Raw genomic sequence first — 20,387 nt, 5'->3', positions numbered from 1 at the left:
CATGTATTGTACATATTGCACTTAAGAGGATTTCATATCACATTTTCCAAGGAACTAGCTGTATAAAGTCTTCTGGCACCATAGAAGTGAATGTATTTTAAAGCACTTTTGGCCCTCCAGATGTTGTTAAACTACCTCTCCCATCAACCCTAGCAAGCACAGTCAATGACTAGGGATTATGGGAGTTGTAGTCCTGCAATATCTAGAGCAGGTTTCTTCAACCTCAGCCCTCCAGATGTTTTTTGCCTACAACTCCCTAGCTAGCAGGAGCAGTGGTCAGGGATGATACAAATTGTAATCTCAAAACATCTGGAGGGCCGAGGTTGCGGAAGCCTGCTCTAGGGGGCCTACAGCTGATGCCAGAATGTGTTTGTCCTTAAGGTGGCATATGAAGGAAAGCCAGGCTGTTCCTCGTATTCACAGCTGGGGATGGAAGGAGAGGCATCTCACCCTGGAAGTTGCCCAGGAGCACACACCCCAGTCCTTTGCCTTCCCCTTTAACATATCAGGCAATAATTTACTACATTTATAAATAACTTATTACAGACATCAGCACTGACCTGAGAGCTTAACTTTTTTGGTTAGGTTTTAAAGAAGGAATGCAATATTGTGATATCTGCACCGCAGCGGGGTTGGGCTAGATGATCCATGGGGTCCCTTTCCAACCCAACAATTCTGCGATTCTATCAAAGCAACACAGCTTGTCTTCTTCAAGTATTTATCGAAGGTGGGTAATTCAGAAGTCTAGAAGGGACACTTGCAGCCTGATATTGCCAGTTCACTGTGGGGCTCCCAATCCATGACAGATTTTAATTTGCATCATGCTCACTGGAACAGGACTAGCGAGCCAAATCAGCCCACTCCAGGGCACCAAGTCAGAGGCTGGGCAAATGGTCCAAATGTCTGCCAAGGCAGGAATGAAGCTCAATAAGTTTCTTTCTGGGGTAGCCAGAGAAATGCAGAGATTAACAGATCATGGGTGCTCCCCAAATTCAAGATCCCAGGAAGAATGGCTCTTGGCACATCAGCAGTACATTTCCAGGGCAGACGACCACAATGCGCATGTGTTTGGGGAACCACAAAGCAGGTCTAGCCAAGCGTCAGAAGGCGGCGGTGGCAGCAGCAGCCCCATTGCTGGGATGCAGCCCCAGTTTGAAGAGGTAGTCAAGATGCAATTCCAGGGCTGCTTCAGCCAACTGGCCACATGCAGCTTGGAAGAGGTAGCAAAGGAGTCGTCCCCCCCCTGAATTGAGCCGGCAAGAGGAAAGGCTGGCAAAATATACCCACCAGGGGTGGCAGCAGCAACTTTGCTTCAAGGAAAATGGGCTTGAGTACAGAAAGAGAGTTGGACTCCAACTCCCATCAGCCACAGCTAATGGTCAGGGAATGATGGGAGTTGGAGTCCAACAACGTCAGGAGGGCCCGAGGTTCCCAATCCCTGAACTAGGGAGAAGCCACCCCACCCCACCTGAGACAATGCTTGCCCTGCTCCCAAACCCCTCCCTCCCTGGCTACTGAGAGTCTACCTGTCAGAGCTCTGACAGTGTGGGGTGGAGACAAGAGGCCAGGGCATTGACCCAGGAGAGGGGGCTGGTGATTTATGGGGTTTGGCGGTGCCCATGAGGCAGGAGCCAGAGCAGAATAAGAGGAAGGGTCAGAGACGGAGATGGGCGGGCAGGACGTGTCAGAGGAAGAGGCTGTTAAGGTGAAGGACGGGCCCATCAAATCCCCACCATCTCCTTCCCCCGTGGTCTCCTAGAACCAGGAGGGGCTTGAAGAGCAAGAATGCTTTCCATGGAGGAGAAGCTTCCAGTTGTGCCCACAGTTGCTGCTACCACCTCGCAGGGCTCAGACCTGGCGAGTTGCTGAAAGGGCACACTTTTGTCCATAAAGTTAACTCTCAGGCCTGGGCCCTCTTTGGCTGGGGCAACGACAAACGTTTCCGCTACTCTAATAGACAGGATTTATTGCACTTGCAGCAAATGAGAGTTTAGTCACTTGTTTGCACCCTTTCAAGTAGAATGGAAAATGTCATATTGCAAGGTTAAAAAAGCTAGTTGATTTAGTCCTGCAAAACCCACGGAAGTTGTGACCAATTGACCCATAAATTTAATGATGGCAGAACCTTGAAATCCGTGGGACCCGGAGTGGAGCCTTTCAGGAGAGGAGGAGGAGCTCCTGGTCGTAATGGTCGAGGCTCCCCATCCTGCTGCTCGCATCCTGACCGGGAAGAGGCGGTGCTTCAGCCTGGGGGGCGTCCTCAGCGGCAGCCTGGCCTGCCATGCCGATAACCGTGGGCTGCCCATTGCTCGGCGAATCCCACAGGATGCTCTCAAACTCTGACATGTCAATGTCCGCGAAGAAATCCTCTGCAGGGATGTTGCTCACATAGCTGGAGGCCAAGATCTCGAAGCTGCCAGGCAAGGGATCGCGGGGTTGCTCCTCGTGGCAGGGGGCACCCCAGGCCCCAGCCTCCTGCACTGGGCTGGCAGCTGCACTTTCAGAGGGCCAGGCGGAATCGGTTCTGGGGCCAGCCAGAGACAGGCAGGCGTCATTGCCAACCTCCTGTTGCTGCAGACTTTCCCAAAAATACAGGACTTCACTAGCAGTGCAGAGGAAGGAATCCAGGAGTGGGTCAGCAAGGCTGTCTTCACTGGTCACCTGTCCTGCATCTTGACAGGGGCTGGAGAAGGCAGGTGGTGCCCACATGCTGATGCCCACATCAGCTGCTCTTGCCTGAGCATTGCCCACGGCACTCAGAGGCTCATCTGTTGGCTGCATTGGCAGAAACGCTGTGCCTTCGCTCTCTGCTGGGGGACCCTGGCTTGTCTCTTGCCACGGTGGGGCACCCTGGGGTGCTGCCAGCCCGAGGCCCGTTTCCTGGCTCCCTCGTCTGGGGTCTTGGAGGTGCAGGATGGTGTTCTTGAGGAGGACGCTCTTGTGCAAGTCTCGCACGTAGGGCTTGATCACCGTGGCGTATTTCCCCTGTGCCGCGCGCAGGAAAGAGCAGCGCTTGTGGTCTGGGATGTGGCAGCAGCGGCGCTGCCTCCTGGCAGAAGCCCCGTCCTGCTCGAGGCGCTGGCATCTCAAGCTGCTGGGAGCCATTGTCTCCCTGGAGAGAGGGGGGAAGAAGGCACAAGTCAGGATGGAGCCAAGCAAGGTCAGGGCTCAGGAGACGGGGAGGCAAACCACACTGGCCACAGCACAGAGGTGGCGACGGTGTGCCAAGTGGTGGATCTTGTAGGCGGAGTGGGCCCTAAGCAGAAGGGGTGGTTCTCCCAGTGCTGCTACTAGCCACGATGGAGGCAGCCATGCTTCTGAATGCCAGCTGCTGGAAACTGCAGGAGGAGAGAGTTGCTCTCATGCTCAGATCCTGCTTGCCAGTTTCCCAGAAAAGGCACCTGGTTGGCCACTGTGAGACCAGGATGCTGGGTTAGATGGGCCATTGGTCTGATCCAGAGGACACATTCTTCTTAGGTTCTTATGGAACCTCCAGGCCCATCTAGATGCCTAGGCTCTTAGGGGTATTTTGCCACTGTGAGAACGGGATGCTGGGGTAGATGGCCTGATCCAGGCATAGGCAACCTTGGCTCTCCAGATGTTTTGGAACCACAACTCCCATGATCCCTGACCACTGGCCCTGTTAGCTAGGGATCATGAGAGTTGTAGTTCCAAAACATCTGGAGAGCCAAGGTTGCCTATGCCTGGCCTGATCCAACAATCATGTTCTTTTCTTGTTCTCACAGTGACCCACCAGATGCCCAATTGAAAGAAGCCCACAAGCAGACCTTAAGTACAACAGTGACCCCCCCCCTTTGGATTTCCCCCAGCAACTGGCACTCAAGAGGCATGAACTGCCTCCAGCACTGGAGGGTAGTAGAACACAGCCATCCTGGCTAGTAGCCCTCAGAAGCCCTCTCCTCCTCCATGAGTTTGTCCAATCCTCTTTGAAAGCCATCTAAATTGATGGCCATCCCTGCCTCCTGTGGCAGGGAGTTCCATAGTTTAATTCTGGGCTATATGAAGAACCCCTTACTTTTATCTGCCCTGAATCCTCCAACATTGGAGGTCAACAAATTCCAACTTTTTCGTGCAGTCCCCGTTTTCTCCACAATCCTGCACCTTCCTGCCCCCACCAAGGAAACTGGGAGACACAGACCAGGAGAGCCCAGTGTTTACCCCTCACGTGCAGATGGTAGAGTGTTGAATGGATGTGATCCCTGGAGGGGAAGGTTGTTTTTTAGGGTTTTTTTTTTAGGCTTAGGGGTTTGGTTTCTTATTTGGGGCTCAGACTGAGTGGAGACCTTGCCCTCAGTTTCTTGGGGAAACTCCTGCTTTTTGTGACTAGGCAGGTCCCAAAAGGAGCAGAGGTTTCGAAGTGGTGCCTGGATGGGTGGCTCCGGTTCCTAAAGGAGCCCTGGACTCAAAAAGGTGGCCAATTCCTGCAGGCCTAAACTGTGCCGCCGCCCCCCCCCCCAATAGCCAGGTAGCTGCCCAGGGTTCCCTCTCCATTGCGAAGTTGCTTCCTGGAGAATGATCCTCCCCTGTCCGCTCACGAGCCTCTGCCCATGACTCACCCCCGCCCCGAGCCATTCACACACCCAGGCCGGAGTTTTCGCCACCTCTCCCCTCCCCAGCCAGGAAATGGACGTGCAAACTCCAGCTAGCAGGATAGGTAAAGGGCGCGCAAAGGACACGCCTGCTCTCCCTGCAGAGATGGGGGCGCGAGACGGAAAATTGGGGAGTGGGGGGGGGCTGGCTGGGGAAACAAGCCTCAGCTCAGCCTAAATCCGAAGTCCGCGAGCCTCGCCGCGGACTAGAGAACTACCCCGGATTAAGTCATGGGAAAACCACGGGCACACTCTCCAGGGCTGCGAGGCGAGCCCTTTTCGGGGGTCTCCTCGCCAAGGTCATCTTACCCCGGAGTCAGCGAGCCAAAGGTTGCAGATCCCCTCGCTCTTTGCCCAGGAGGAGAAGGAGGGGCTGCTTACCTGGCCGGAGCCTCTGCCGAGCTGCGGGAGCGCCGAGTAGAAAACGCGGCACGTTTCGGGATTCTGTTCCGCGGCGATCTGCGTTCCCAGCAGCGGCTGGGGGCCAGCTCCGCGCCCATTGGTGGGCTGGTCGGGAAGCAGGCCCTCTCATTGGCCGGGGAGAGACCCTCACCTGGCTGGCAAGGTCCAGGTGCCGCCTCTTGCGCTCCAGCGGCGCTGCTTCGCTCCGGCTTCCAGGTGGCGCTGCAGCCTCCCTCGTAGGTCTCAAGTCCAGCGCCGACGCCACCCGGACGCCTGGGTTCATTGGAGCCCTGTGAGCAGCGCCGGATTGACGTATAAGCTAAACAAACTCTAGTTTAGGGCCCCGCTCTCTTGGCCCCCCCCCAAAAAAATATAAAGGGGAAAAAACCCCTGGATGAACATTTCCAAAATGTAAGATAAAAAAACAAATAAAATAAAACCTGTATCCAGCAACAGTGTTTAGTGTTGTGTCCGCTCCTAGGATGTAAGTCATGGGGGCCCTGCCTGCTAGCCTGCTCCCTAAAATATCACTTGTTTGCTCATTTCTATATATATAGGGTGCCCACATTCTGCATGGACTGGTTGCATGGCAACACGGGTAAAGGGCTTCTGATACCTATGAGGTCCATAAATTACCAAATAGCATATATTCAACACAACAAACAGCGACCATTTGTTGTTGACAAAGGACAGCTGGACATAGAAGGGGCCCCATTACCTTCAGGAGCTTAGGGCCTCATGAAACCTAAATCTAGCCCTCCCTGTGGGGGGGGAATCTAGTTCCACAAGTTTAACAGGCTGCTTGGAATTCCAGAGGGGCCGTGGGATAAGGAATGACCATAATAAAAAGAGGAGGCATCTTCCCACAGTGCAAATTCAATTAAATCCCCACCATGAGAGGTGAATTGCAGTTGATCAAAAAGCCTGTGCATTTGCGTTGAATAAAGGCAATGGCCGAAACAGGTATTTAAACCCAACCTGCACACTCCCCCCCATTATACCTCTGTGTACTGCAACGGGTTGGAGCCTTCAACCCAACAGTTCTGCAATTCTAGGCACCTGCTGGCAGAAACCAACCCTTTCATGCTTCGGATAAAGTGTCTCCTAGGCCAGGGGCTCAGTTTAGCTTTCCAAGGTCTTCAGCCCAAACCCGTAAGAGGAAGGGATGCAGGCCTAGGAACGAAGGAACTCTCTCCCAAGCCCCAAGCCCCAGCACTGGGGCCTCAGGTGCCCCTGTGTGTTTGTGTACTTATCATGTGGATCCAGTTGAAAGGCAGGTGATCCTCCAGGGCAGGCAGCCCACCCACCCACCTCCCCGTCCCAAACTCTCCCCACCCCTCCTCTGGCTAATGGCCTGTCCCAGAGACATGCTTGACCAGGAAAGCAGGAGGCTCAGATGGGGAGCAGCTGCAGGGCTGCTAAACAACACAAAAGCAAGAATCATAGGATTCTCTAGTTGGAAGGGACCCAAAGGGTCACTAGCCCACCTCCTTGCAATGCTAAGTTAATTCTCCCAAATACGTACTACAGTGGTACCTTGGTTCTCAAACATAATCCATTCCGGAAGTCTATACCCAAAACCAAAGCGTTCTACGGTAAAACCAAGGCACGTTTTCCCATAGGAAGTAATGCAAAACAGAATTATCTGCTCCAGACTTCTAAAAACCACCCCTAAAACGGAAATTTAACATGAATTTTACTATCTAACACAGGGGCAAGCACACATTCTACTTATGCAAAAACATGCTGATTCCCGGATGTGGCGGATTTGAAACTGTTATGTTATGTTTTTGTTTCGCAACTGACCTATTGAAGGGTTAACCCAGACTCCTGGTTAACTGACAGCAACATTCCATGGGAGGCGTGGCCTGCATGGGGTTTAAATGGAAAGGGGAACAGTTATGTCAGTTGGCGGTTGGGGGTTTTTTGTGGGGGAGCTTGGGTGGTTGTGGAGAAGGTAGATTTTAGAGTAGATGAAGTAGTGGATAGGTATTCTGTTATTTGATTACCAAGAACGTTACCTGTGAAATTAAGTTTGTACCAATGTTACCAGAAAGCAACCATTAAGATTCAAGCCAATAAATATCCATCTTTAAAGTGTCACATTAGTAATCGTCTATTTCATTTTCCAGCTAAGGTACCCAGGAACCCAGGTGGTGGGGAACTCTTTTAAACTGTCAAAACTTCCTTTTAGAGGAGAAAGGTTAGTTTGTGGCTGAGAGTGCACCAAGAAAGGGGGGGGGCTAAAGGAGGAGACAGGTTCTGAGTGATAATAAAGTTACCTCAGGAAGGAGGCTAGCTTTACAGTAAGGGAGGTTCTAGTGAAGGGAAACCCTTATCTGAGCGCACATAGGAACAGTCTTATTTATAGCCCCAAGTCTATATAGGTACCTGGTCACGTTTAGGCTGGAAGAGGACTCTCTTTTATTTTTGAAAACCCACAAGTGCTAGAGGGTTTAAAGAAAGGCTAGAGGGATAAGTGGGAGGTTTTATTTACCTCAGAAATCCCTGCTAGTGCTTTTAATAATTGAGAGGTCAGAGTTATAAGACGCAAAGTGAGAGGGACTTTCGTCGCACCGGACTATCTGCGGGTCGGATTTAAAAGGCAATTGGGCTGCATCTGGCCCCGGGGCCTTAGGTTGCCTACTCCTGATCTAACAAGACCATTGATCCACAAAATGAAAGCAATAAACAATGTAATGCAGTCACACAATCAATCAATCAGTAGCTGAACTGGGTTCCACAAAGTCACAAAAACAAAACAAAAAGAGCCACAAATACAAAAAACAAAATAAATAGCGAAAACAGACAGACCTCAGCATAATACTCAAATCGGAAGCGTAACACTCAAAATGGAGCATGTTCAGCTTCTGAGAAAAGTTCGCAAACTGGAACACTTCTAGGTTTGCAGTGTTTGGGTTCCAAGTTGTTTGAGTACCAAGGCGTTGGAGAACCAAGGCACCACTGTAGTTGCTGACACCTGCAGGAGGGAGAGCTGCCCTTGTGCTCAGCTCCCGCTTGTGGGTGTCCTGCGATGGGCATGGGGCTGGCCACTTTGAGAACAGGATGCTCGACTAGATGGCTATTGGCTTGATCCGGCAGGCTTGTCTCATGTTCTTAAGCCTCACAGGCCGCAAGTAGAAGGCGAGAGCCTTACCCACTTTCTCTGCCCACTCAGCCTTGCCGTCTGAAGTAACAGAGTGCTGCACCGCTTTCAAGGGTAACACAGGTGTAGAAGTTGCATCCAGACAACTCTTATCTGGCTCCAAGTGGTAACATCAGAACCCGAAGGATTGAAATAGGTCAAAATATACTTTTTATTTGACTAACTTTTGTTAACAAGTACGTAAGCTTTCCCGTTACACAGAACTCTTCAGCAAGGAAGAGGGAAGGAGGTTCCGCAGCCATAGAGAGAGAGAGCAAGGTTACTCATTAACATTAATGCAAATACTTTATGATTTAGCCACTCCCATTCCAAACCACTCTGCAATGGCTAGTAATCTTACCCTTTAAAACATCTATCAATCCTTTTTCAGCTAAATAACGTCTTACAATACAAAAACCTCACTGCTGCTGTTCTGCCTAATAGTTCTGTGCACTCCTGAAGCTTACACATCCCTGACCCCAATAAGAGACCTCTTGCACCAAGCAAGCAGCATCTCGCTCACCCCTAGGGACCCCCTAGCCTTGTTCCCTTCTCTTGGGATGTGGCGGGGAGAACACAGCAGCTCAGAATCACTGCACAAGGACAGCAGCAGGGGGAGAGCGGGAAGAAGCACAGCCGCTGTTTAACACAGGAAAACACAGGCAAGCAGCAACACCAGTCAAGGCGCCTTTGTGGCACGGAGGGTGCTGGGTGGGCAGCTCACCCCCCTCCATGGCTCATGTTAAGGGGAGAAAGGCACTCATTATAGCACACGAGGCAGAGAGAGGGTTGGGTGGATGGAGGGGGCGGCATCAGCAATGGAGAATTTCCCTTTTGTCAGTGGGATGAGGCTTCATCATTGAACTTCGGAGAGAGACAGAGAGAGGGAGGCCGGCCTCATTCCTTAGGGTAATGCCTGGAGAGGTAGACGTTCTTCCCATCGTACTCGGAGGTGGCCAGGCACTTGAGGAAGAAATGCCCGAGGTCGTGCTTGGAGATGACTCTGGAGCCGCTGGACGTGTCCACCGTCACGGTGTAGTCGCCTGTGAGCGGCTGGTCACCTGGAGGAGGAGGAAGAGAGCCCAGGTGAGCTGGCCCCAGGGAATGGAGCCTGTGAGGGATCTCCCCCCAAAGACCCCGGAGGCAACAGCGGGTACAGAAATCCCACCCACCCCCCAACGCAAATTAGGCTTAGGGAGCTGGGTATGTTTAGCCTGGAGAAGAGAAGGTTAAGGGGTGATATGATAGCCATGTTCAAATATATAAAAGGATGTCATATGGAGGAGGGAGAAAGATTGTTTTCTGCTGCTCCAGAGAAGCGGACACGGAGCCATGGATTCAAACTTCAAGAAAGAAGATTCCACCTAAACATTAGGAAGAACTTCCTGACAGTAAGAGCTGTTCGGCAGTGGAATTTGCTACCAAGGAGTGTGGTGGAGTCTCCTTCTTTGGAGGTCTTTAAGCAGAGGCTTGACAGGCATATGTCAAGAATGCTTTGATGGTGTTTCCTGCTTGGCAGGGGGTTGGACTGGATGGCCCTCGTGGTCTCTTCCAACTCTATGATTCTACGATTCTATGAAATTTTCCTTCCCCTCCTGCGCCTTCCTAGTTTCTTTGATGAATAAAAACAGGCGTGTAGTTTCAACGGTCACGGTGTTTCTTTTCATCTGTGTCCCGTGCTGCCACATTTTTCAGGGTTCCCCTGGTTTTTAAAAACATTTGGGGGTCAAGCTTCCTTGGTTGGGAACACAGAACCAGTGTGGTGCGGCGGTTAGAGTGCCAGACCAGGACCTGGGAGAGGAGGGTTCAAATCCCCCCACTCAGCCGTGAACAGAGCTCAATGGGTGACCTTGGGGGCCTCTCAGCCTCGCCTGCCTTGCAGGGTTGTTGGGGGGATTAAGTGAGATGCAAACCCCCTTGAGCTCCTTGGAGGGAACATGGCGGGATAGAAAGGGAAGAAAGAAAAGAAATGCCGATGGCCAGAGGGGTGCCTTAGACAGACACCCACCCACACCAAGGAGGAAGAGCTGCTCTCCACCTCAACACCTGGGCAGGGAAGCTGCGGAGCCCACCCTCCGACCCCCTCCCCACAGCCCAGAGACGCACCCGCGATATGGGGGGGCATGACGTAGACGCAGTCCAGCCCCGACTCCTTCAGGATCTGCTGCATCCGGATGTGGTCCTCTGTCACTGGGCGCAGCTTGGCCGGCACCTTGTCCAGGTCCCACATCAGGAAGGCTGCAAGCAAGGCCAGAAAAGGACAATGGAGAGCTGGGCGGCAGGATCAGACCCTGCAGCAAGTGCCCCCCCCGTCTCTCTCCCAGGGCGGGGGACAGAGGCCAAGGCTGCTCTCCACCCTGCACCCCCAGTCAGGGAAGGCTCAAGAGCTGCGGGGCAGAGAGGGAGAGTTTGCACCTGATCTTGGAGACCTGAGTTGAAACCCCACCTGGGCAAGAGTCATCCGCAAACGGGGAATGGAAAGAAGGGCAGAGGTGTGACTGTAAGAATTTGTAAGAGGCTTTGAAAATCTAAATTCAGGTAGGTAGCCGTGTTGGTCTGACGCAGTTGAAATAAATAAAAAAGTTTAAAAAATTGTTCAGTAGCACCTTAGAGACCAACTAAGTTTGTTCTTGGTATAAGCTTTCGTGTGCATGTGAGTATATGAAGAAGTGTGCATGCACATGAAAGCTTATACCCAGAACAAACTTAGTTGGTCTCTAAGGTGCTACTGGACATTTTAAAAAAAACCTTTTTTATTTATTTTGAAAATCTAAGTAATACTCAATGCTTTGGGAATCTTTAAGGGGATCTTAGAGACCCTAACCCAGCTGTCTCCAAACTCCATCCCCCCCCCATTGACCACTCAAACATTGGTCTTGGTGAAGATTTTTCTGCCTCTTGCAGTGTTTGCAATGTGCTGTGCTAGATGCTGGTGAACTGTATGTCTACAGACACACCACAGACCACCTAGGTGAAGGCTGTGGACTCTTGTTAGGGAACCCCAACCTTTAACACAGTCACCCCATCATATTGCGACTAAACTGCTGGCCCTGGCTCCTCTATGTATCTCATTGAAGAGTTGCAAGTTGCTGGCATCCGCCCTCGCTCTAACTATTAGGCACACTTGGCTTATCTCCTCTCTATGGCCCACTTGACCCCTGGGCTGGCGTCACAGGAAGACAATGCCAATCTGCCTTTGGGCATTTTCCCTGCAGGATGCAAGCAGAGAAAGGCGCCCCGAGATCTCCCCCTTACACAGGGGTTACGTTCCAGGCCCCACACACATAAGCAACATGCACCTACGTGGGACGAGGGTGATTTAAGAGGTATCGGAAAGACCTTTGCCTCCAGAGCACCAGAAAGGGCAGAGAGCAGCTCGTCTGAGCCCAAGGCAAGACAGCTTCCCACACAACAGCTGTTGAGTGAGGCAGTGAGACAGCACCAAGAGATCCCAGGAGCCATTTCGGAGCCCATAATTTCTTTTTTCTTTTAAACGTTTTTTCTGGACTTTTGGCTCACTGACGGCGTCTTTCCAGCTCTCTCCCACCATCTGATTTGATCAATTTCCTGTGCGGTCACATGCAAAAGTGTGGTTTTTTTTAATGTGTGTGTGGGGGTGCCTGTATTTTAAAAGATTTGGTTTTTAAAATATTGCTTTAATTCCTTTTTAACAATTGCCTTTTATACATGCTTAACTTTCTGTATCTCCTCTCTCTGGTTTTAATTTGCATAAGGTGCCAATCCAGGAAAAAGTCAGGAGATAAATAAACATCCTATTAGTATCTGTCATATTTTGGGCGCCATCTCCAACTCCTTGAAAGATTCCATCAACGGCGTCTCCGGAAAATTTTACACATCACTTGGGAAGACAGGCAAACCAATATCAGTGTACTGGAAGAAGCAAAGATCGCCCGTGTTGAAGCAATGATTCTTCAACATCAACTTCGTTGGACTGGTCATGTTGTGCAGATGCCTGATGATCATCTTCCAAAGCAACTACTGTATTCCAAAGTTATAAATGATAAGCGTAATGCTGGTGGTCAACAAAAGAGGTTTAAAGACTCTACAAGGCAAATGTAAAAAAGGTAGTATAAACACCGACAACTGGGAAACACTGGCCTGCGAGCGCTCCAGTTGGAGAACAGCCTTTACCAAAGGTGTCATGGGCTTTGAAGATGCTCGATCTCAGGACACAAGGGAGAAACATGCTAAGAGGAAGGAACGCTTGGCAAATCCACACCGTGATCAACTCTTGCCCGGAAACCAATGTCCCCACTGTGGAAGGACGTGTGGATCCAGAATTGGCCTCCACAGTCACTTGTGGACTCACTGTTCAAACAGTGTTTATGGAAGGCAATCTTACTCGGCTACGAGGGATCGCCAAAGAAGAAGAAAGATTTTGGGTGGGAACTGAACGGGACTTTCTGGAGGCCAAGCACGTGTCCTGCCATGGAGCTATCCTTCTACACACACACACACACAGCCCTGTTGGCTTAGAGACGTCCTGCCTGGAGCAGCTGACCTGAGAGACAAACCACCACTTTGCGGATGCCGTGGGATTTCATGGCCGCCACAATGTTCCGGGTTCCTTCAGACATCATGGTGGTGGGACCTGATGGGAGGGAGAGAGAAGAAGGAGAAGAATCAGCTGAGGGTTGCGGGAGGGGGCAGGGCAGGCGGGGGGAGGGAGGGGGGCAGCTTCGCTTACTGAGGTCATTGCGGGTGCCCAGGATAACGATCACGGCATCCTGCCCCTTCACGGCTCGGTCGACGTCCTCCGGGTTCAGGACGTCTCCCACCACCACCTGCGCTGGGTGGGGCTCCGGGGGCAGCCGGACCGGGTCCCGCACCAGCACCGTCACCTGGTAGCCTGGAAAGAGAGGCAGGATGAGGCCTGTGGGGTAGGAGGCAGCCAGGAAGGGGGCAGGAGGAGCCCAGGACTCCTGGCCTCCACTGTCAAGCTCTGGAGGGGCAGTGGGAAGGAAGAACAGAAGGAAAGCCGTAGAATCATAGAATTGTAGAGTTGGAAGAGACCCTGAGGATTGCCTAGTCCAGGCAGGTCCAATTCTCTAGAGACTGTGATCTACTCCCAGTATAATGAAACTGGCAGTGATCTACCCACAGGGTGGATAAAATCAATGATTTTTTTAAAAAAATAAAAAAAAAATCGGATTTTTTTATTTAAATCAGTTTTTTTTATTTAAATCAGATTTTTTTAAATAAAATGCTTTTTGAGGAAAATATATTACCATCCAAAGGTTATTCCATCATGAAATAAAGATTAGGTTTTTTTAATTATGTAGAATAAGGTTGTATATGTTTAATTTTTTTGGTAAATAAATTCCATTAATCCATTCACAATGTCATGCTCTTCCAGAGGTTTTTGTAAGATTATTGGGCAGTTTCTCTGCCTACAAGATATTATCACAGATGCTTGGTTTACTTTTGCAGTTCTCAAAACTGAATTTGACTCAGCAGAGATCACATGCCTCTTCCTCACAGCAAAAATGTTATAACATGAACAGAGTTGAGAAATAGACCTTAATCCTATTGTTCTACAAACCTATGAATACAGAAACAACCCCTTCAGTGCTAAGTTTCCAGAAGTTCAGTGAACAGAATAGAAACAACATTTTTCTGATTGTTTGGAGTGGACAGTATTTAAGTTTTTCATGTGTAGGCTGGGCTGACAGTCTAAGTTTCTTAAAATATATATATTTTGTTTTTGTTTAGCCAGATTAGTTAACAAACATGGATGTTTGTTTAAACAAATAACATATGCTGTAATGTTATTGTTTCAGTTGAATAAATCTATTTAATTTGTTATTATTAATGTAATGATTATTTTTCTCCTTCCTAAGTACAACAGAAAAGTTGTCCAAATACAGTATGAATGATTAACCTATTAAACTGGGGATAAAAAAACTAATATGAAAAGTTGTTATTCTAAAAATCTTCATCTACTTGCATATTAAAGTTGTACCAGCAAGAATTAGTCTTTATGTAGAAAACTATGATTTAAATCAAGCCTTACTGACTAGTGATTTAAATCGTGATTTAAATCAGATTGATTTAAATCAAATCTACCCTGTCTACCCATTGTCAAGCTTTTTGCGGGGAGAGTTGCCCAGAGTTGCTGAGCATTTTTTGGGGAAGGATTGGCAAAACTTCTTCAGCTTCTGTGCAAGGGGGGGGGGAGGATATTCACAAAATCGCTCATGCAACAGCCTGCCGCCCTCCCTGATTCCCCCACTCTGCCCCCGCCCCTGGGAATATAAGTTTTCTCAGCTGCGGCAGCGATGCAACATAGGGCAGCAATCCATCAGGCGAACACTTTTTTTAATTGCTGCAATTGACCTGGAACACACCCGCGATCTACCTGTCGATTGCGGTCGACCAGCTGAACATGTCTGGTCTAGTCTAACTCCCTGCTAAGCAGGACTATGCAGCTGTCTCATACAGGGACTGAATCTGCAGCCTTGATGTTATCGGCACCAGACTCCATCCAACGGGAGAGTCGAGACTTCACCAGGAAGGCCTCCTTCCACCTGCCTTGCCTCACCCTCCAGTTTCCGCTTCTCAATTTGTTTTGTATTATTTTATGCACTGCTACTTGCCGTTGTTCTTATTGATTATAGTTTAGAAATTATTTACTGTAATTGTTAAAGAGTGAATTTCTGTTTAATTTTTACAAGCTGATAATATTCTATTCCAATGGGTTGTTGAATGTTACTTTATTTGATATAAGTTGCTTATTTTAAAGATAAGTTTCATTATCGCATTTTGGTATTGGATTAGATGGTTATAAGGTCTACATTCTTTGTTTTTGCAGCTTGTAAACGACCTTGGGTATTGTAAAATAGAAAGACAGTATACAAATTGTAGTGTAGTGGGTCTTCAGTGATTTCAGCTCAGTGCAAATAAGAAACAGGAGGTGAGGATCTGGCACAACATCTCTTTACTTCAAAGAACAGGTAAGAGCCAGAACGCCGGGAATGGAGAAAACTGGGGCTTGTATAGTAACAGAGAACTAGCAGGGGATACATTTTGGCGGGAACCAATGGCAAGGATTCCCTCCGGCGGAAACCAATCCGGCAGTGGATCCAAATCCTGCACTCTGAACCAGCAAATGATAGACGTTCCCGCTGGAACTTGTACATTCAAATAAACTCTGTAATACACTACAATAAACTCTATATTACAGTACATACTTGGCTGTGCTATTACTTTAATACACAACACAAATTAAAAGTGAAGTGAAATGAAATCCAGTCCTGCTGAACCAGGCCAGTGCCCCCCCCCAAGTCCAGCCTCCTGTTCTCACAGGGGGGCCCCCAGGTGCCTCTGGGACACCTCCTGCAAGCCAGGCCAGATTGAGGTTTGATGAGGCCCTCAGCTCCTGAAGGGAATGGGGCCATTTCTATGTCCAGCTGTCCCTTGCCAACAACAAATGGTCACTGTTTTTGGTGTTGAATATATGCTAGATGGTCATTTATGGACTGAATAGGTAACTCAAGCCATTTGCACATGTTGCCCTGCAATCAGTCCATGCAGAATGTCGGCACCCTATATATAGAAAGGAGCAAACCAGGGATTTTTTTTAGAGAGCAGGCTAGCAGGCGGGGCCCATGACTTACATCATAGGAGCCTACACAACACAAAACACTGTAGGTTTTATTTTATTTGTTTTTGATCTTTTGTTTTGGAAACGTTCTCCCCCTCCCTTTAATTTTTTTTTGGGCCCCCAAGAGAGTGGGGCCCTAAGCTAGAGCTTGTTTAGCTTATACGTAAATCCGGCACTGGAGGATCCTAGCAGCAGAGCCCTCTCTCCTTCCAGCAGCTGGGACTGAGAAACGCTGCAGCCTCCCCTCTGGAGGCCGAGAGCAGCCGCCCTGGCAAGGAGGAGCCCTGGGCAAGGCAGCCCCCTCCACTTCTGCCCGCCCTTAGCTGATCTCCAGTCCAAGATGCAGGGGAAAGGAAGAGGCGATTCCCCTCTTTCTCCCTCTCATTTCCCTTTTTCTGCCTTCCAGGGACCGGCTCTGCTTGTGAACTGCTCAGGCAGGAAGTTGCTCCATCCCGGGGTGTAGCATGGGGGAGTCATGTCCCCAGGCACACAATTTTTGAGGGCAAACCAGCCGCCCCCAGCCCAGTGCTCCTCTCTGCCTGCCAAGCATGGGAATAACCAGGGGGACAGCTGCTCCTCGGATAAAGTAAAACAATAGAAATACTAAACTAACTGACCAATCATATTGATCCCCCCCCCACAATCCTGACTATGCTCATGCTCCCAAGGGCCATGTTGGCCAGCCAGGTTCCCCCTGCAGGGGTTGGCAGGCAGCTCTGGATGGCCCCATTTTGCTCCGGTGGGGGTGGGGTCACTTTGGCGGCAAGGGGGGGCACCAGCCCCCCCCTGCCCGGCACCAGCCCACCCACCCTGGGCACCAGAAACTGACGCTATGCCACTTGCTCCATCCTCCATTTTGTTCCTTGCCCACTTTTCTTTAACCCTGCAGGAGAGACTGAGCTTATTTAAGGAAGAGCTATATCCTCTTTGAATCAGCAGAAGCATTTTCTCTGTCCTTCCCCTGCAGTGCTCCTTTCTCCTTTTGGCACCTGACGGCCCCCCTAGTCACGCTAAAAGCAGGAAGGCAGCAGCCGGGGATTTTGACAGACAGTCAGAAAGAGCCACAAGCCCCACCTTTAAGCTATTCGCTCCTCAAATCCCTTCTTGCTTAGCTAGAAAAACTCTGGTTGGGAATTGGTCCATAGATTGTAAAAGACAACAACAAATATTGCACCTATGCATTTAGTTTTTATATTGCTTGTGCTGTTTTTAAAGTAGTATGTCCTTATTGCTCTGCTTAGTCCTACTTTCTTGACTTTGCTATTTAACCATGCTGGCATCTTCCCCCGGGCTTGCTTCGCCCCTTCCAGCCCGCACTCTGCTCTCCAGACAGGTTTTCCCAGTTGCATTAAGGGTTTTCACCCCTCTTCCCACACACACTGCCTCTCAACTTTCTTTCAGCTAATCCTCTTATTTCTTTCCTGAGAATTTTTTTCCTTTCATCAGGCTGAATTCAACATCTTAAATCAGTATTAAATTAGGAGTCTCTGCCTCTCCTCTCCTTGGTCCCCAGGACTATTGATTGCAAAGAGCCATTGTTATGTGTATGTCAGCATTTTGGAAAGTAGCCGAGGGCAAAGGCCGAATCCTGCTGCATGTGCTGTGCCAGGCCAAAGAGGAAGGCTGGGGCCCTTGCCCCAGGGTGACCCCACAGGCTGTGCTGGTGGGGCAGCGCTTTCAAGGGGAAGTGGGAAAGAGAACAGGAAGGTGGGAGGGGAGGGCGGCAGGACAAGATCTGAACCAACAAATTCAAATCGCAAGCAAGGAAGAACTTTCTGAGGGCTGGATGACCCTCTGCCAGGGATTCCTGGCTGAGAGTCCTGCACTGCAGGTGGCTGGGCTGGTGGATCCTTGGGGGTCCCTTCCAACTCTATGATTCTATGGTCCCATGAGGGTAAGCAAGAGGATCAAGGGTTTGGAAACTAAGTCTTATTGGTGAGGAATAGTTGAGGGCTTGGGGATGTTCAGAGTGGAGAACAGAAGATGGAGGGGAGCAAGGGAGGAGCCAAACCAAGGACTCAAATGACAGGCAGGGAGATTCCGTCTCAGCATCAGGAAGAACTTTCTGACAGCAGAACAGACTCCCTCCAGAAGTGGTGGACTCTCCTTCCTCGGAGGCTTTTAAGCAGAGGTTGGGTGGCCACATGCCATTGAAGAAGAAGAGTTTGGATTTGATATCCCGCTTTATCACTACCCTAAGGAGTGTCAAAGCCGCTAACGTTCTCCTTTCCCTTCCTCCCCCACAGCAAACACTCTGTGAGGTGAGTGGGGCTGAGAGACTTCAGAGAAGTGTGACTATTAGCCCAAGGTCACCCAGCAGCTGCATGTGGAGGAACAGGAAAGATTCTGAGCCTACCGCTCTTAACCACTACACCACACTGGCTCTCATTGAGATTCCTGCATTGCGCGGGGTTGGACTAGATGACCCTGGGACCCTTCCGACTCTACCATTCTATGATTCTTGGCCCACCTGATCACCCCAAGCATTAGCTTCTCGGAGATGGATTCCTCCCCAAAATAGTTCCCACAATTGTGGCAACCCAGGCTGGCCAGAGGAGCTTCCCCTGGCTGTCCTGGCACAAGCATTGGAACTGCGGCAGCAGGACCTCTTGGCAGCCACCCAGAGGATCGAGCGGAGGGAGCCCTGGCTGAGGGTTTCTGTCAAGAGAATATCAGGTTGAGCAAGATCCGATCAAGTCCAGGCAAGGTCTCCCCACCCACCTGCTGCTGTTGTTTGGGTTGTTGCCGTGCTGCAAAGGGAGCTTCTGCAGAATCCCAAGTTATTTGGGGTCCTTTTGGGCAGTGCGGCCACTGAAGGCCAAAAGGAGCGAGGCAGTGGGGGGTGGCCCAGTTGGTCAGCCCAGGGGCCAAGGAAGGGGACTTAAACTGGACACTCTCCTGGCCCAGGACACAAGGCCTTCCCATCCAGGGTTGTCGTTGCTGCACGAAGGAGCTCAGCCTTGCCTGGAAAACAAAAGTTCGCCCGCAAAGGCCCAGGCTCCTCTTGCGGCAGGGGCCGAATGTGCTCCTCCTCCCGGCCCTCCAGTAACACCAACAGCAGCAAGTCCCACCCGTCTCCTGGCCACTCCCGATAACAACCCCACCTTCTTCTTATCTCTCAGCGCACAAGGTGGGCGGGAACAGCTGGCTGGTTAAGGGGGTGGGGAAAGAAAAGAATTCTATTAGGAATACTGGGAAGCAGTGTGGCATAGTGGTTAGTGTGTCAGACAAGGACCTGGGAGATACACCAGAGTTCAACTCCTTCCCCACTCCTACTCAGCCACGAAGCTCAACTGGCACCCAGCCCCTGCTTCTCTCAGCCTTAGCCTACCTCACAGGGTTGTTGTGGGGATTAAATGAGGGGTGGGAGGGGTGGGAGAATCCTGCACACCACACTGAGCTCTTTTGAGGAATAAGTGGGGATATAAATGCAGTAAGGAAAGGATTGAATCCTGGGGGCTTTCCCCCAGTTGCAGGAGCACAGAGTCCAAGCCACCCAGTGGGTGCGCAAGGGGCAGCGACCGCCTCCCATCTCAGCCAAGAGGGCGCTTCTCTCTCTTTCCCCGACAAAGCCTACCCTGCAGGGCTCTCGCCAGGAGGACAAAAGCGGCGCAGCAATTTGGAAATTATTAACAACAGTTGGGGAGTTTGGAGGAGCCGGTTCGCGCTCTCCGCCCCGGCGCGAGTCGGCTGCAGCTGAGCTCCAACCAGCGGGGGCCGTGGACGGCTTCTGCCCGGCCCGTGGGCGGCAGGGTCCACCCACGGGCGCCCCGTGGGGCGGCAACAGGGCCACGTCGCCAGGCTGGGGGGCTGTGCAGGCGGGACGAGGTTTCCTCTCTCCGCCGCCCTCCCCCGCCCCCCGTGGAGAGAGAGAGACATGACAGCGCCCCCCCCCCCCCCGCTCCCCGTCCTCTCACCAGCCTCGACGGCTTGCGCCAGGGTAGCCAGGCCAGTCATGCCGGTGGCGCCGAAGATGGCGATCCTTTTGCAGGCTGCGGCCATGCCGGACTCCTTCTCTTTTCGGAACCGTCGGCCGTCCGCCTCCGCCCGCCCAGCCCCGCCAGCGGCCAGCCCTTCCGCCCGGAGCTCCGCCCGGGGAGGCAGGACGGGAGAGGCCGGGGGCGGCGCGTCGCTCGCTCGCTGAGCCTGGGGGCCGGGGCTCCCTCGACGGGCGCTACGGGAGTTAAAGAAAACGGGGCTCCCTGAAACAAGCCCCCTGGCCAGCTTTCTGCCTCGGCGTTGCTCTTGTGCTTTCAGACGGCTGTCATAAGAAATGCCAAGCAAGGGGGAGAAGCCCGCCTCTCTCTCCAGATCGCATGAGCCGGTGCGCAAAGCACAGGAGCACAGCTGGAGGGGGGAAGTTGGCGACCCTCTCCTCGCCCCCAAAATGCGGGGGTGAGGAGGTGAGTGTGAGCCCCCGCGAGGGCTGCTGGGAGATCCGCCCCACCATGCAAAGCGAGCCTAGCGCCGGTGGGTGGGGCGCGTTTCGCCAGCTTGCGGGTTCCGCGCTCGTGTGAAGCGTGACAGGCGCGGCTCGCTGGGCTTGGCGCCGGCCTCTCGGCAGCGGGGCGGCGGGCACGCCCTCCTCCACTGCCCCCTTCTCCCA

General features: G+C 51.3%; 2 protein-coding genes across 2 annotated transcripts; both read right to left on the bottom strand.

Moving 5' to 3' along the window:
- Nucleotides 1-1,408: 1,408 nt before the first annotated feature.
- LOC132592273 (uncharacterized) lies at nt 1,409-5,332 on the bottom strand. Its single transcript, XM_060275440.2, has 2 exons — nt 4,992-5,332; nt 1,409-3,112 (listed from the first exon to the last, which is right to left on the bottom strand). The coding sequence occupies exons 1-2, from the start codon at nt 5,108-5,110 to the stop codon at nt 2,158-2,160; spliced, it is 1,074 nt and encodes a 357-aa protein (XP_060131423.2). The 5' UTR covers nt 5,111-5,332; the 3' UTR covers nt 1,409-2,157.
- A 2,979-nt stretch (nt 5,333-8,311) lies between these two features.
- BLVRB (biliverdin reductase B) lies at nt 8,312-19,819 on the bottom strand. Its single transcript, XM_035118543.3, has 5 exons — nt 19,699-19,819; nt 12,866-13,027; nt 12,680-12,769; nt 10,264-10,395; nt 8,312-9,218 (listed from the first exon to the last, which is right to left on the bottom strand). Exons 1-5 carry the CDS (start codon nt 19,781-19,783, stop codon nt 9,055-9,057), a joined length of 633 nt encoding a protein of 210 aa, XP_034974434.1. The 5' UTR covers nt 19,784-19,819; the 3' UTR covers nt 8,312-9,054.
- Between the last annotated feature and the right edge of the window lie 568 nt (nt 19,820-20,387).

This window comes from Zootoca vivipara, chromosome 6 (genome assembly GCF_965207765.1).
Source record: "Zootoca vivipara chromosome 6, rZooViv2.hap1.1, whole genome shotgun sequence".
NCBI classification, from domain to species: Eukaryota; Metazoa; Chordata; class Lepidosauria; order Squamata; family Lacertidae; genus Zootoca; species Zootoca vivipara.
This window is presented reverse-complemented; position numbering and strand designations above follow the sequence as displayed.